General features: G+C 38.4%; 1 protein-coding gene across 1 annotated transcript; it reads right to left on the bottom strand.

Moving 5' to 3' along the window:
- LOC133610223 (fructose-1,6-bisphosphatase 1-like) lies at positions 1-16,202 on the bottom strand. Its single transcript, XM_061966345.1, has 8 exons — positions 15,989-16,202; positions 7,437-7,599; positions 7,276-7,368; positions 7,076-7,216; positions 6,879-7,016; positions 6,696-6,815; positions 216-405; positions 1-136 (listed from the first exon to the last, which is right to left on the bottom strand). Exons 1-7 carry the CDS (start codon positions 16,156-16,158, stop codon positions 217-219), a joined length of 1,014 nt encoding a protein of 337 aa, XP_061822329.1. The 5' UTR covers positions 16,159-16,202; the 3' UTR covers positions 1-136; position 216.
- Positions 16,203-17,874: the final 1,672 nt, after the last annotated feature.

Here is a 17,874-nt window from a genome sequence, read left to right as displayed (position 1 = left end):
AACTTTTTCTTGTTCTTTTTTTAATAAATGGATGTCAAGCGAGCAAATGAACCCCCGAGTCAAAATGTGTGAGTCCTAAAGTTGCTTGGTGGCGGTTTCAGTGCAGTGGAAGGACTGAGAAGACTGAGAAGAAGACCTACAAACCCAGAAAAAACCAAATGAAGATCAGCACAAAGAAAACGTTCTGGGCCTTTATGAGACGTTCTGGGCTTCACCTCAGGGATGGTGCTTCCTGTAGATGGAGATGTACTCCTGCACGTCGTCAGGTGAGCCCAGGACCACGGGCACCCTCTGGTGGATGTTACTGGGCTGGATGTCCAGCACGTTGGCGGCGCCCGTGGTGGCCATGCCGCCCGCCTGCTCCATGATGAACGCCATGGGGTTGCACTCGTACAGCAGCCGCAGCTGAGAGACGCGTTACAAGGGCCTCAGAGTCGGGCGACGGTGCGGTTACACGGTGGAAGGTTACGGTGCGCATGGTGCTTGAATGAGGAGAACTCCTTGGACTCTAACACCAGTCAAGGCTTTACACTTCATCATGCTAGCTACAGTGGTGTTACACTGATGCTGTGGTGACGTAACAGGTCACAGTAACATTGGTCGTTACAGTACCGTTACGCCGGGATGTCACAGTTATGTAACAAGGACATTCTATTGTCTGCTACATAACGTTAGAGAGGCAATAAAGTTTAAACATTGATGTGACAAAATTGTTCTGGCCTACACCACAGGGATGTAACGAGGCATTTCATACATAATGTTACAGTGCCATTACACTTATGTTACACCGATGTTACAATAATGTAACGGGGACATTCCGATATGTGTTGCATAATGTTACAGTACCATTAAACTTATGTTGCACCAATGTTACAATGGCGGAAGAGAGACATTCCAATGTGTGTTACATAATGTTACACCAATGTTACAGTGGTGTACATTCCAGTGTGTGTGTTGCATGGTGCTAGAGTGCCAGTAGACCAATGTTACGGTGATATAACGGGGACATTCCGGTGCGTGTTACATGGTGTCGCAATGCCATTGCACCAATGTTACAGTGATGTAACGGGGACATTCTAGTGTGTGTCACATGGTGTTACAGTGCCAGTACGTTCATGTTAAACCGATGTTACAAAAATGTAACAGGGACATTCCAGTGTGTGTTGCATAATGTTACAGTGCCCGTACACCAATGTTGCAGTGATGTAACAGGGACATTCCAGTGTGTAACATGGTGTTAGAGTGCTAGTACACCAATGTTACGGTGATATAACAGGGACATTCCAGCGCGTGTTACATGGTGTTACAATGACATTACACCAATGTTACGGTGATGTGACAGGGACATTCTAGTGTGTGTCACATGGTGTTACAGTGCCAGTACGCTCATGTTACACCGATGTTACAAAAATGTAACAGGGACATTCCAATGTGTGTTGCATAATGTTACAGTGCCCGTACACCAATGTTACAGTGATGTAACAGGGACATTCCAGTGTGTAACATGGTGTTAGAGTGCTAGTACACCAATGTTACGGTGATATAACGGGGACATTCCAGTGCGTGTTACATGGTGTTACAATGACATTACACCAATGTTACGGTGATGTGACAGGGACATTCTAGTGTGTGTTACATGGTGTTACAGTGCCAGTACGCTCATGTTACACCGATGTTACAAAAATGTAACAGGGACATTCCAATGTGTGTTGCATAATGTTACAGTGCCCGTACACCAATGTTACAGTGATGTAACAGGGACATTCCAGTGTGTAACATGGTGTTAGAGTGCTAGTACACCAATGTTACGGTGATATAACGGGGACATTCTAGTGTGTGTCACATGGTGTTACAGTGCCAGTACGCTCATGTTACACCGATGTTACAAAAATGTAACAGGGACATTCCAGTGTGTGTTGCATAATGTTACAGTGCCCGTACACCAATGTTACAGTGATGTAACAGGGACATTCCAGTGTGTAACATGGTGTTAGAGTGCTAGTACACCAATGTCACGGTGATATAACAGGGATATTCCAGTGTGTGTTACATGGTGTTACAATGACATTACACCAATGTTACAGTGATGTGACAGGGACATTCTAGTGTGTGTCACATGGTGTTACAGTGCCAGTACGTTCATGTTAAACCGATGTTACAAAAATGTAACAGGGACATTCCAATGTGTGTTGCATAATGTTACAGTGCCCGTACACCAATGTTACAGTGATGTAACAGGGACATTCCAGTGTGTAACATGGTGTTAGAGTGCTAGTACACCAATGTTACGGTGATATAACAGGGACATTCTAGTGTGTGTTACATGGTGTTACAATGACATCACACCAATGTTACAGTGATGTAACGGGGACATTCTAGTGTGTGTCACATGGTTAAACCGATGTTACAAAAATGTAACAGGGACATTCCAGTGTGTGTTGCATAATGTTACAGTGCCCGTACACCAATGTTACAGTGATGTAACGGGGACATTCCAGTGTGTAACATGGTGTTAGAGTGCTAGTACACCAATGTTACGGTGATATAACAGGGACATTCTAGTGTGTGTTACATGGTGTTACAATGACATTACACCAATGTTACAGTGATGTAACGGGGACATTCTAGTGTGTGTCACATGGTGTTACAGTGCCAGTACGCTCATGTTACACCGATGTTACAAAAATGTAACAGGGACATTCCAATGTGTGTTGCATAATGTTACAGTGCCCGTACACCAATGTTACAGTGATGTAACAGGGACATTCCAGTGTGTAACATGGTGTTAGAGTGCTACTACACCAATGTCACGGTGATATAACAGGGATATTCCAGTGTGTGTTACATGGTGTTACAATGACATTACACCAATGTTACAGTGATGTGACGGGGACATTCTAGTGTGTGTCACATGGTGTTACAGTGCCAGTACGCTCATGTTACACCGATGTTACAAAAATGTAACAGGGATATTCCAATGTGTGTTGCATAATGTTACACTGCCATTACAACAATGTTACAATAATGTAACAGGGACATTCTAGTGTGTGTCACATGGTGTTACAGTGCCAGTACGTTCATGTTAAACCGATGTTACAAAAATGTAACAGGGACATTCCAGTGTGTGTTGCATAATGTTACAGTGCCCGTACACCAATGTTACAGTGATGTAACAGGGACATTCCAGTGTGTAACATGGTGTTAGAGTGCTAGTACACCAATGTTACGGTGATATAACAGGGACATTCCAGTGTGTGTTACATGGTGTTACAATGACATTACACCAATGTTACAGTGATGTAACGGGGACATTCTAGTGTGTGTCACATGGTGTTACAGTGCCAGTACGCTCATGTTACACCGATGTTACAAAAATGTAACAGGGACATTCCAATGTGTGTTGCATAATGTTACAGTGCCCGTACACCAATGTTACAGTGATGTAACAGGGACATTCCAGTGTGTAACATGGTGTTAGAGTGCTACTACACCAATGTTACGGTGATATAACGGGGACATTCCAGTGCGTGTTACATGGTGTTGCAATGCCATTGCACCAATATTACAGTGATGTAACGGGGACATTCTAGTGTGTGTCACATGGTGTTACAGTGCCAGTACGTTCATGTTAAACCGATGTTACAAAAATGTAACAGGGACATTCCAATGTGTGTTGCATAATGTTACAGTGCCCGTACACCAATGTTACAGTGATGTAACAGGGACATTCCAGTGTGTAACATGGTGTTAGAGTGCTAGTACACCAATGTCACGGTGATATAACGGGGACATTCCAGTGTGTGTTACATGGTGTTACAATGACATTACACCAATGTTACAGTGATGTAACGGGGACATTCTAGTGTGTGTCACATGGTGTTACAGTGCCAGTACGCTCATGTTACACCGATGTTACAAAAATGTAACAGGGACATTCCAATGTGTGTTGCATAATGTTACAGTGCCATTACAACAATGTTACAATAATGTAACAGGGACATTCCAGTGTGTGGTACATATAGTTACAGTGTCATGACGCTCATGTTACACCAATGTTACAAAAATGTAACAGGGACATTCCAATGAGTGTTACATAATGTTACAGCACTGATAGTACATGGATGTCACAATGATGTAACAGGGACATGCCAATGTGTGTTACATATTGTTGAAGTGCCATTACGCCTATGTTACACCAATGTTACAGTGATGTAACTGGGACATTCCAATGTGTGTTACAGACATGTTACAGTGCCATTACACCTATGTTACAATGATGTAATAGGGACATTCCAATGTGTGTTACATAATGTTACAGTTCCATTACACTTATGTTACACCAGTGTTACAATGATGTAACAGGGCATTCCAATGTGGGTTACTGTTACAGTGCCATTACACCGGCGTTATAATGATGTAAAAGGACATTCCAATGTGTGTTGCATAATGTTACTATGCCATTACACGTATGTTACACTGATGTTACAGGAATATTCCAATGTGTGCTGGATAATTTTATAGTTTCATTACACTATTGTTGAACTGATTATAGCATGATGTAACAGCGACGTTCCAATGGGTGTTACCCAATGTTACAGTGCTATTACGCTTATGTTACTCCAATGTTACGGTGATGTAATAAGGACATTCCAGTGCGTGTTACATAATGTTACATAATGAATTACACAATGTTACAGTACCATTACAATTGGAACCTGTAACAATAATGTAACAGGCACATTCCAATGTGTGTTGCATAATAACATTACACCTATGTTACACCGATGTTACAATTATACAACAAGGACATTCCGTCGAGTCTTACTTAATGTTACACCGATGTTACAGTGATGTAGTAGGGACAGTCCAGTGCGGATTACAGTGATACTTAGTGAGTGATACTTAATGTTACACTGATGTTACAATTATGTAACAGGGGCATTCCAATGCGTGTTACATATTTACATCACACGTATGCCACACCGATGTTACAACGATATAGCAAGGACATTCCGTTGAGTGCTACTTAATGTTACACTGATGTTACAATGATGTAACAGGGGCATTCCACTGTGTGTTGCATACTGTTACAGTGCCATTACAACTGGTCCCAGTTACAATAATGTAACATGGACATTCCGATGTGTGTTACATAATTACAGTACCCCATGTTACACCGACGTTACAATGATATGACAAGGACATTCAGTTGAGCTTTACACTGATGTTACAATGATGTAACAAGGGCATTCCACTGTGTGTTACATAATTACATTACACCTATGTTACACCGATGTTACAATGATATAGCAAGGACATTCCGTTGAGTGTTACTTGATGTTACAATGATATAACAAGGACATTCTGTTGAGTGTTACTTAATGTTACACCGATGTTACAATGCTGTAACGGGGCCACTCGGTGAGTGTTACTTAATGTTACACCGATGTTACAATGCTGTAACGGGGCCACTCGGTGAGTGTTACTTAATGTTACACCGATGCTACAATGCTGTAACAGGGCCACTCGTTGAGTGTTACTTAATGTTACACCCATGTTACAATGCTGTAACGGGGGCCACTCGTTGAGTGTTACTTAATGTTACACCGATGTTACAATGCTGTAACGGGGCCACTCGGTGAGTGTTACTTAATGTTACACTGATGTTACAATGATGTTACACTGATGTTACAATGCTGTAACAGGGCCACTCGTTGAGTGTTGCTTAATGTTACACCCATGTTACAATGCTGTAACGGGGCCACTCGTTGAGTGTTACTTAATGTTACACCGATGTTACAATGCTGTAACGGGGCCACTCGGTGAGTGTTACTTAATGTTACACCGATGTTACAATGCCGTAACGGGGCCACTCGTTGAGTGTTACTTAATGTTACACCGATGTTACAATGCTGTAACGGGGCCACTCGTTGAGTGTTACTTAATGTTACACCGATGTTACAATGCTGTAACGGGGCCACTCGTTCAGTGTTACTTAATGTTACACTGATGTTACAATGATGTTACACTGATGTTACAATGCTGTAACAGGGCCACTCGTTGAGTGTTACTTAATGTTACACCGATGTTACAATGCTGTAACGGGGCCACTCGTTGAGTGTTACTTAATGTTACACCCATGTTACAATGCTGTAACGGGGGGCCACTCGTTGAGTGTTACTTAATGTTACACTGATGTTACAATGCTGTAACGGGGCCACTCGTTGAGTGTTACTTAATGTTACACCCATGTTACAATGCTGTGACGGGGGCCACTCGTTGAGTGTTACTTAATGTTACACCGATGTTACAATGCTGTAACAGGGCCACTCTGTGAGTGTTACTTAATGTCACACCGATGTTACAATGTTGTAACAGGGCTACTCGTTGAGTGTTACTTAATGTTACACTGATGTTACAATGATGTTACACTGGTGTTACAATGCTGTAACAGGGCCACTCGGTGACTGTTACTTAATGTTACACTGATGTTACACTGATGTTACACTGATGTAACAGAGGCATTCCAGTGTGTTGCATAATGTTACAGTGCCATTACACGGATGTTACAACTGCTACATGGATGCTATGCTGATGTAAGCGTTACCTTGTAGTGACTTGGCACTGATGTTACGCTGACTCTTAGCACGGAGGCGGTTACAGTGGTTGAAAGTTACCAAGAAATACTTTCTCACCTTCCCCTTTGGACTCTTCACATTGGCGGGGTAGAGGAAGATGCCGCCGTAGACCAGAGTGCGATGGACGTCAGCGACCATGGAGCCCACGTAACGACTTCCATAAGGAGCGGAGCCGTCCTTGAAAGAAACAGATCCTCTCCGTCACCTGGCCATCCCAACACGAGGAGGCGGTGGACTTACCTCGGGGTACTTCTTCTTCTGGAGGTACTCGGTCACGTCAGGGTAAAAATGTTGGGCGTAGCCTTCGTTCAAGCTGTAGATCTTCCCCTTCTTCTTGATCTTCACGTCTCGGTCCACCAGGATGAACTCCCCGATGGCCTGGAGGAGCAAAGCACCACGTGACTTGCCACCACGGCCACACCCCACACGGCTCCTACCGGGTCCAGCATGAAGCAGTCCACTCCCTGGCCGGTGGACAGGACCATCATGGTGGCGCTGCCGTACAGAGCGTAGCCCGCCGCCACCAGGTTCCTCCCGGGCTGCAGGGCGTCCTTCTCGTTGGGCTCGTCGTCCGTGGTCTGCCGGAGGAAGCGTGTCACCACACCGCAATGAAACAGCGTCCGGCGTCCGCGCTCACCTTCTTGTAGATGGCGAAGATGGTTCCGATGGAGACCAGGCAGTCGATATTGGAGGAACCATCCAGAGGGTCGAAGCAGACGATGTACTTGCCCTGGTGGAGGAACACCTCCATGACTCCAACCCTCTCCATATAGCGGGAGGTGCCTGCATGGCCCTTACCCTTCGGTCCGGCTCCACCACGATGGCCCGCTCGTCTTCCTCGGACACCAGCACGCAGGACGTGAAGGAGGACTTGATCATGTTGATGACCAGGTCGTTGGAGAGGACGTCCAGCTTCTTCACCTGGTCTCCCGTCACGTTGGTGCTACCGGCGATGCCATACCTGCGGACGTTGATTTCAGCCATTTTAGGTCACGTTTGGTGAAGCGAGTGTCTCATAAGAAACGTGTTGTAGCTTAGCATGCTAACATGCTAAAATTAACATGCTAACTTTTTAAGCCAATTTTGTAAAATACACATCAGAGTCATAAATCTTGGTACTTGACACATACTAGCTGTTAGCATGGTAAAATTAGCATGCTAACATTAACATGCTAACTTGTTTAGCCAGTTTTGCAAAGTACACCGCAGAGTCAAAATACTTGGTACGTGACACATGCTAGTTTTTAGCATGCTAACTTTTTTAGCCAATTTTTCAATCGTGCACCTCAGAGTCATATTACTTAGTACTTGACACATGCTAGAAGTTAGCATGTTAACATTAGCATGCTAACTTTTTTTAGACAATTTTTCAATCGTGCACCTCAGAGTCATATTACTTGGTACTTGACACATGCTAGATGTTAGCATGTTAACATTAGCATGCTAACATGCTAACTTCTTTAGCCAATTTTGCAAAATACACCTCAGAGTCATATTCCTTGGTACGTGACACATACTAGCTGTTAGCATGTTAAAATTAACATGCTAATATTAACGTGCTAACTTCTTTAGCCAATTTTGCCAAATACACCTCAGAGTCATACATCTTGGAACTTGACACATGCTAGCTGTTAGCATGTAGACATTAGCATGCCACTATGTCAAAATTAGCATGCTAACTTTTTTAGGCAATTTTTCAATCGTGCACCTCAGTCATATTACTTGGTACTTGACACATACTAGATGTTAGCATGTTAACATTAGCATGCTAACATACTAACACTAACGTGCTAACCTTTTTAGCCAATTTTGCAAAATACACCTCAGAGTCATAATACTTGGTACTTGACACATACTAGATGTTAGCATGATAACATTAGCATGCTAACATACTAACACTAACGTGCTAACCTTTTTAGCCAATTTTGCAAAATACACCTCAGAGTCATATTCTTTGGTACGTGACACATGCTAGCTGTTAGCATGTTAAAATTAACATGCTAATATTAACGTGCTAACTTCTTTAGCCAATTTTGCAAAATACACCTCAGTCATAAATCTTGGTACTTGACACATGCTAGCTGTTAGCATGTAGACATTAGCATGCCAGTATGTCAAAATTAGCATGCTAACTTTTTTAGACAATTTTTCAATCGTGCACCTCAGTCATATTACTTGGTACTTGACACATACTAGATGTTAGCATGTTAACATTAGCATGCTAACATGCTAACACTAACGTGCTAACCTTTTAAGCTAGTTTTACATACTTTATAGTCATATGACGGAATACTCGACACATTCTAACTGTTAGCATGCTAACGTTTGCATTATTGAAAAGTATATGAATGGCAAGACATAATCAACCTTTTTGAGCAAATTTTAGCATATTGACATTAGCACGCTAACTTTTCTGGCCAATTTACCGGCCAAACACCTGAGAGTCACATAACTTGGTGGTTGACACACGCTAACTGTTAGCATGTTGGCATTAGCGTGCTAAGTTTTTAAGCTAGTTTTACATGCTTTATAGTCACATGACGGAGTACTCGACACATTCTAACTGTTAGCATGCTAACGTTAGCATTTTTGAAAAGTACATGAATGAGAAGACATAATCAACCTTTTTGAGCAAACTTTTGCATATTAACATTAGCATGCTAACTTTTCTGGCCAATCTAGCAGCCGAACACCTTATACTAATTTTACTTGATACTTGACATATGCTAACGGTTAGAATGCTAACATTAGCATTTTTTGAAAAGTATATGAATGAGAAGACATAATCAACCTTTTTGAGCACATTTTAGCACATTAACATGTTAATTTTTCTGGCCACTTTTACAGCCAAACACCTGAGAGGCACATAACTTGGTATTTGACACACGCTAACTGTTAGCATGTTAGCATTAGCGTGCTAACTTTTTATGCTAGTTTTACATGCTTTATAGTCATAAGACTGAGTACTTGACACATTCTAACTGATAGCGTGCTAACGTTAGCATACATTGTTTTAAAGTATTTGAATGAGAAGACATAATCAACCTTTTTGAGCACATTTTAGCACATTAACATGTTAATTTTTCTGGCCAATTTTACAACCAAACGCCTGAGAGTCACATAACTATTTGACACATGCTAACTGTTAGCATGTTAGCATTAGCATGCTAACTTTTAACTTTAAGCTAGTTTTTTATGCTTTATAGTCACATGACGGAGTACTCGACACATGTTAACTGTTAGCATGCTAACGCTAGCATTTTTGAAAAGTACATGAATGAGAAGACATAATCAACCTTTTTGAGCAAATTTTTGCATATCAACATTAGCATGCTAACTTTTCTGGCCAATCTAGCAGCCGAACACCTTATACTAATTTTACTTGGTACTTGACATATGCTAACGGTTAGAATGCTAACATTAGCATTTTTTGAAAAGTATATGAATGAGAAGACATAATCAAACTTTTTGAGCAAATTTTAGCATATTGACATTAGCACGCTAACTTTTCTGGCCAATTTACCGGCCAAACACCTGAGAGTCACATAACTTGGTGGTTGACACACGCTAACTGTTAGCATGTTGGCATTAGCGTGCTAACTTTTTGAGCTAGTTTTACATGCTTTATAGTCATATGACGGAGTACTCGACACATTCTAACTGTTAGCATGCTAACGTTAGCATTTTTGAAAAGTACATGAATGAGAAGACATAATCAACCTTTTTGAGCAAACTTTTGCATATTAACATTAGCATGCTAACTTTTCTGGCCAATCTAGCAGCCGAACACCTTATACTAATTTTACTTGATACTTGACATATGCTAACGGTTAGAATGCTAACATTAGCATTTTTTGAAAAGTATATGAATGAGAAGACATAATCAACCTTTTTGAGCACATTTTAGCACATTAACATGTTAATTTTTCTGGCCACTTTTACAGCCAAACACCTGAGAGGCACATAACTTGGTATTTGACACACGCTAACTGTTAGCATGTTAGCATTAGCGTGCTAACTTTTTATGCTAGTTTTACATGCTTTATAGTCATAAGACTGAGTACTTGACACATTCTAACTGATAGCGTGCTAACGTTAGCATACATTGTTTTAAAGTATTTGAATGAGAAGACATAATCAACCTTTTTGAGCACATTTTAGCACATTAACATGTTAATTTTTCTGGCCAATTTTACAACCAAACGCCTGAGAGTCACATAACTATTTGACACATGCTAACTGTTAGCATGTTAGCATTAGCATGCTAACTTTTAACTTTAAGCTAGTTTTTTATGCTTTATAGTCACATGACGGAGTACTCGACACATGTTAACTGTTAGCATGCTAACGCTAGCATTTTTGAAAAGTACATGAATGAGAAGACATAATCAACCTTTTTGAGCAAATTTTTGCATATCAACATTAGCATGCTAACTTTTCTGGCCAATCTAGCAGCCGAACACCTTATACTAATTTTACTTGGTACTTGACATATGCTAACGGTTAGAATGCTAACATTAGCATTTTTTGAAAAGTATATGAATGAGAAGACATAATCAAACTTTTTGAGCAAATTTTAGCATATTGACATTAGCACGCTAACTTTTCTGGCCAATTTACCGGCCAAACACCTGAGAGTCACATAACTTGGTGGTTGACACACGCTAACTGTTAGCATGTTGGCATTAGCGTGCTAACTTTTTGAGCTAGTTTTACATGCTTTATAGTCATATGACGGAGTACTCGACACATTCTAACTGTTAGCATGCTAACATTAGCATTTTTGAAAAGTACATGAATGCGAAGACATAATCAACCTTTTTGAGCAAATTTTTGCACATCAACATTAGCATGCTAACTTTTCTGGCCAATCTAGCAGCCGAACACCTTATACTAATTTTACTTGGTACTTGACATATGCTAACTGTTAGAATGCTAACATTAGCATTTTTTGAAAAGTATATGAATGAGAAGACATAATCAACCTTTTTGAGCACATGTTAGCACATTAACATGTTAATTTTTCTGGCCAATTTTACAGCCAAACACCTGAGAGTCACATAACTTGGTATTTGACACACGCTAACTGTTAGCATGTTAGCATTAGCGTGCTAACTTTTTATGCTAGTTTTACATGCTTTATAGTCATAAGACTGAGTACTTGACACATTCTAACTGTTAGCATGCTAACGCTAGCATTTTTGAAAAGTACACGAATGAGAAGACATAATCAACCTTTTTGAGCAAATTTTTGCATATTAACATTAGCATGCTAACCTTTCTGGCCAATCTAGCAGCCGAACACCTTATACTAATTTTACTTGGTACTTGACATATGCTAACTGTTAGAATGCTAACACTAGCATTTTTGAAAAGTATATGAATGGTAAGGCATAATCAACCTTTTTGAGCAAATTTTAGCACATTAACATGTTAATTTTTCTGGCCAATTTTACAGCCAAACACCTGAGAGTCACATAACTTGGTGTTTGACACACGCTAACTGTTAGCATGTTGGCATTAGCGTGCTAACTTTTTATGCTAGTTTTACATGCTTTATAGTCATAAGACTGAGTACTTGACACATTCTAACTGTTAGCATGCGAACGTTAGCATTTTTGAAAAGTACATGAATGGTAAGACATAATCAACCTTTTTGAGCAAATTTTTGCATATTAACATTAGCATGCTAACTTTTCTGGCCAATCCAGCAGCCAAACACCTCAGACTCATATTACTTGGTACTTGACATATGCTAACAGCTAGCATGCTAAAATTAGCATTTTTGAAAAGTATATGAATGAGAAGACATAATCAACCTTTTTGAGCAAATTTTAGCACATTAACATGTTAATTTTTTAGGCCAATCATACAGCCAAACACCTGAAATTTTGAGCAAATTTTAGCACATTAACATGTTAATTTTTTAGGCCAATCATACAGCCAAACACCTGAGAGTCACATAACTTGGTATTTGACACACGCTAACTGTTAGCATGTTAGCATTAGCGTGCTAACTTTTTAAGCTAGTTTTACATGCTTTATAGTCGTATGACGGAGTACTCAACACATTCTAACTGTTAGCATGCTAACGTCAGCATTTTTGAAAAGTACATGAATGAGAAGACATAATCAACCTTTTTGAGCAAATTTTTGCATATTAACATTAGCATGCTAACTTTTCTGGCCAATCTAGCAGCCGAACACCTTATACTAATTTTACTTGGTACTTGACATATGCTAACTGTTAGAATGCTAACACTAGCATTTTTGAAAAGTATATGAATGGTAAGGCATAATCAACCTTTTTGAGCACATTTTAGCACATTAACATGTTAATTTTTCTGGCCAATTTTACAGCCAAACACCTGAGAGTCACATAACTTGGTGTTTGACACACGCTAACTGTTAGCATGTTAGCATTAGCATGCTAACTTTTTATGCTAGTTTTACATGCTTTATAGTCATAAGACTGAGTACTTGACACATTCTAACTGTTAGCGTGCTAATGTTAGCATACATTGTTTTAAAGTATTTGAATGAGAAGACAAAATCAACCTTTTTGAGCACATTTTAGCACATTAACATGTTAATTTTTCTGGCCAATTTTACAACCAAACGCCTGAGAGTCACATAACTATTTGACACATGCTAACTGTTAGCATGTTAGCATTAGCATGCTAACTTTTAACTTTAAGCTAGTTTTTTTTGCTTTATAGTCACATGACGGAGTACTCGACACATGTTAACTGTTAGCATGCTAACGTTAGCATTTTTGAAAAGTATATAAATGAGAAGACATAATCAACCTTTTTGAGCACATTTTTGCATATCAACATTAGCATGCTAACTTTTCTGGCCAATCTAGCAGCCGAACACCTTATACTAATTTTACTTGGTACTTGACATATGCTAACTGTTAGAATGCTAACATTAGCATTTTTTTAAAAGTATATGAATGAGAAGACATAATCAACCTTTTTGAGCAAATTTTTGCATATTAACATTAGCACGCTAACTTTTCTGGCCAATTTACCGACCAAACACCTGAGAGTCACATAACTTGGTATTTGACACACGTTAACTGTTAGCATGTTGGCATTAGCGTGCTAACTTTTTAAGCTAGTTTTACATGCTTTATAGTCATATGACGGAGTACTCAACACATTCTAACTGTTAGCATGCTAACGTCAGCATTTTTGAAAAGTACATGAATGGTAAGGCATAATCAACCTTTTTGAGCAAATTTTAGCATATTAACATCAGCATGCTAACTTTTCTGGCCAATCTAGCAGCCGAACACCTTATACTAATTTTACTTGATACTTGACATATGCGAACTGTTAGAATGCTAACACTAGCATTTTTGAAAAGTATATGAATGGTAAGACATAATCAACCTTTTTGAGCAAATGTTTGCATATTAACATTAGCATGCTAACTTTTCTGGCCAATCTAGCAGCCGAACACCTTATACTAGTTTTACTTGGTACTTGACATATGCTAACTGTTAGAATGCTAACACTAGCATTTTTGAAAAGTATATGAATGGTAAGGCATAATCAACCTTTTTGAGCAAATTTTTGCATATTAACATTAGCATGCTAACTTTTCTGGCCAATCTAGCAGCCGAACACCTTATACTAATTTTACTTGATACTTGACATATGCTAACGGTTAGAATGCTAACATTAGCATTTTTTGAAAAGTATATGAATGGTAAGACATAATCAACCTTTTTGAGCAAATGTTTGCATATTAACATTAGCATGCTAACTTTTCTGGCCAATCCAGCAGCCGAACACCTTATACTAGTTTTACTTGGTACTTGACATATGCTAACTGTTAGAATGCTAACACTAGCATTTTTTGAAAAGTATATGAATGAGAAGACATAATCAACCTTTTTGAGCACATTTTAGCACATTAACATGTTAATTTTTCTGGCCAATTTTACAGCCAAACACCTGAGAGTCACATAACTTGGTGTTTGACACACGCTAACTGTTAGCATGTTGGTATTATCGTGCTAACTTTTTAAGCTAGTTTTACATGCTTTATAGTCATATGACGGAGTACTCGACACATTCTAACTGTTAGCATGCTAACGCTAGCATTTTTGAAAAGTACATGAATGAGAAGACATAATCAACCTTTTTGAGCAAATTTTTGCATATTAACATTAGCATGCTAACTTTTCTGGCCAATCTAGCAGCCGAACACCTTATACTAGTTTTACTTGGTACTTGACATATGCTAACTGTTAGAATGCTAACATTAGCATTTTTTGAAAAGTATATGAATGAGAAGACATAATCAACCTTTTTGAGCAAATTTTTGCATATTAACATTAGCACGCTAACTTTTCTGGCCAATTTACCGACCAAACACCTGAGAGTCACATAACTTGGTATTTGACACACGTTAACTGTTAGCATGTTGGCATTAGCGTGCTAACTTTTTAAGCTAGTTTTACATGCTTTATAGTCATATGACGGAGTACTCAACACATTCTAACTGTTAGCATGCTAATGTCAGCATTTTTGAAAAGTACATGAATGGTAAGGCATAATCAACCTTTTTGAGCAAATTTTAGCATATTAACATCAGCATGCTAACTTTTCTGGCCAATCTAGCAGCCGAACACCTTATACTAATTTTACTTGATACTTGACATATGCTAACGGTTAGAATGCTAACATTAGCATTTTTTGAAAAGTATATGAATGGTAAGACATAATCAACCTTTTTGAGCAAATGTTTGCATATTAACATTAGCATGCTAACTTTTCTGGCCAATCTAGCAGCCGAACACCTTATACTAGTTTTACTTGGTACTTGACATATGCTAACTGTCAGAATGCTAACATTAGCATTTTTTGAAAAGTATATGAATGAGAAGACATAATCAACCTTTTTGAGCACATTTTAGCACATTATCATGTTAATTTTTCTGGCCAATTTTACAGCCAAACACCTGAGAGTCACATAACTTGGTATTTGACACATGCTAACTGTTAGCATGTTAGCATTAGCATGCTAACTTTTAACTTTAAGCTAGTTTTTTATGCTTTATAGTCACATGACGGAGTACTCGACACATTTTAACTGTTAGCACGCTAACGTTAGCATTTAGCATTCACCAGCAATTTCGAAAATATTTGCATATTATTGTTTTTTTTGGTGTAATGTTGGAATCCAGGCGGTTTTGGGGTGAAAAATGCAATCTTAGGACACTTTTGATTTATGCTAACAGTCTAGTGCGTTGAGGGTTTCCTTCTGAAGAAGGTTTGAGACTAAACTGCGATGGTTTTTGCCAGGCAAGAAAGAAAGAAAGAAGAAGGTCTCACAGGTTGGCGATGCCGGCCTTCCTGACGGCAGTAGAGATGGCTTTGACCGCCGTGCAGATGGAGTTGAGCAGGTTGGTGAGCTCTCCGGTGCCGTGGGCCCTCCGGCCCTCCTCCAGCACGAACCTGGTGAGGGTCACCACGTTGGTGTCGAAGGCTCCCTTCTCGGACATGTTCACCTGGGCTGCGGGGGACCTGGTCTTGCCTGGAGTGAGGGAGCGGTTAAAGGTGGACCATGGAGCCCGGGGGGGGCGTGCGAGTCTGCCGACCAATCACAGGTGGCCGTGCCTTTGAACGGCCAAAGTTCAGAAGATAGTCAACTTGTTTTTTTATTGAGTTTTTAGTCCCCAAAGTAAACTTGGTTTGAGTGGATTTGCTTTTAAAGCGTAACAAAAAAAGTGCCGACCTCAGCATTTTCAACACTGAAAGCCTTTGTTGGCTCACAATAACTTTTTGTTTGCCGTGTTGATTATTTGGTTCTTTTACAGCAGGGGGCCAACTCTGAAACATTTTCATATTTTTACATTTCAAAACCAGAACAAACCTTTTATGTCCTGGGGGACTCAAAAGGGTCTCAGCCATCAAAATGTTGAAAATAAGTCATATACTGTATTTTTTTTTTCTACTTCAGAGTTATTTGTCATTATAAAGGTTTTTTTTTTTATGTTTTATGCCATTTTGGTTGAAGAAACCCCTGTTTTTATGACACTCCCCCCCCAAAAAAACTTTGAATATGGAATATTTGATGTGAAATAACCTTAAATAGCAACTTTGATTTTGATGTATTATATTTTGCTTTTAGCAATGACAGTTACAAAACAATAAAAAAAAATCTTAGGGGCCCAAAAGAGCCCCACTCATAAAAGTGGTAAAAATAAGTCATATATTTATTTATATACTGTATATATATATATTTATATATTTATTTTGTTTCCTTTTTTTTTTCTTTTTTTTTTTCTACATTAATACATAAATCTTACAATTTAAGATTCATCCTTCAAAAAACTTTTATTTTTGTTTCTTATGTTTTATGCCCTTTTTGTTCAAGAAACCCCTGTTTTATGACACTTTCCCCCCCCCCAAAAAAACTTTGAATATGGGATATTTGATGTGATATATATATATATATATATATATATATATATATATATATATATATATATATATATATATATATATAAAGTTATTTCTTATACATATATATGTATATATGTATGTATGTATGTATATGTATATATATTTTTATTTTTATTTTTAATTTTTTTAACTTTATTACATAAATCTTACAATTTAAGATCCATCCTTCAAAAAACTTTTATTTTTGTTCGTTATGTTTTCTGCTCTTTTTGTTCAAGAAACCCCTGTTTTTATGACACTCCCCCCCCAAAAAAACTTTGAATATGGAATATTTGATGTGAAATAAACTTAAATAGGTCAATAATTCATAACAACTTTGATTTTGATGTATTATATTTTGCTTTTAGCAATGACAGTTACAAAACAATAAAAAAATCGTATGGGCCCAAAAGAGCCCCAATCATAAAAGTGGTAAAAATAAGTCATATATTTATTTATACACTGTATATATATATTTTTTTTTATATATATATTTATTTATTTTATTTTTTATTTTTTTTACATTAATACATAAATCTTACAATTTAAGATTCATCCTTCAAAAAACGTTTATTTTTGTTTCTTATGTTTTATGCCGTTTTTGTTCAAGAAACCCCTGTGTTATGACACTTCCCCCCCAAAAAAACTTTGAATATGGGATATTTGATGTGAAATAACTATATATATATATATATATATATATATATATATATATATATATATATATATATATTTTTTTTTTTTTTTTTCTTTTTTTTTTTCTTTTTTTTTTT

This window comes from Nerophis lumbriciformis, linkage group LG11 (genome assembly GCF_033978685.3).
Source record: "Nerophis lumbriciformis linkage group LG11, RoL_Nlum_v2.1, whole genome shotgun sequence".
NCBI classification, from domain to species: Eukaryota; Metazoa; Chordata; class Actinopteri; order Syngnathiformes; family Syngnathidae; genus Nerophis; species Nerophis lumbriciformis.
Note: the sequence above shows the minus strand (reverse complement) of the source record. Positions and strands in the feature narration are given on the sequence as shown.

Bases quoted from the DNA above. Each gene is read 5' to 3' on its own strand.
- LOC133610223 (XM_061966345.1), bottom strand. From the start codon at position 16,158: ATGTCCGAGAAGGGAGCCTTCGACACCAACGTGGTGACCCTCACCAGG. The intron at 7,017-7,075 runs GTAGGAGCCGTG...TTGCTCCTCCAG, and splicing joins ACTGCTTCATGCTGGACCCG to GCCATCGGGGAGTTCATCCT. The intron at 6,816-6,878 runs GTAAGTCCACCG...GTTTCTTTCAAG, and splicing joins AGAAGAAGAAGTACCCCGAG to GACGGCTCCGCTCCTTATGG.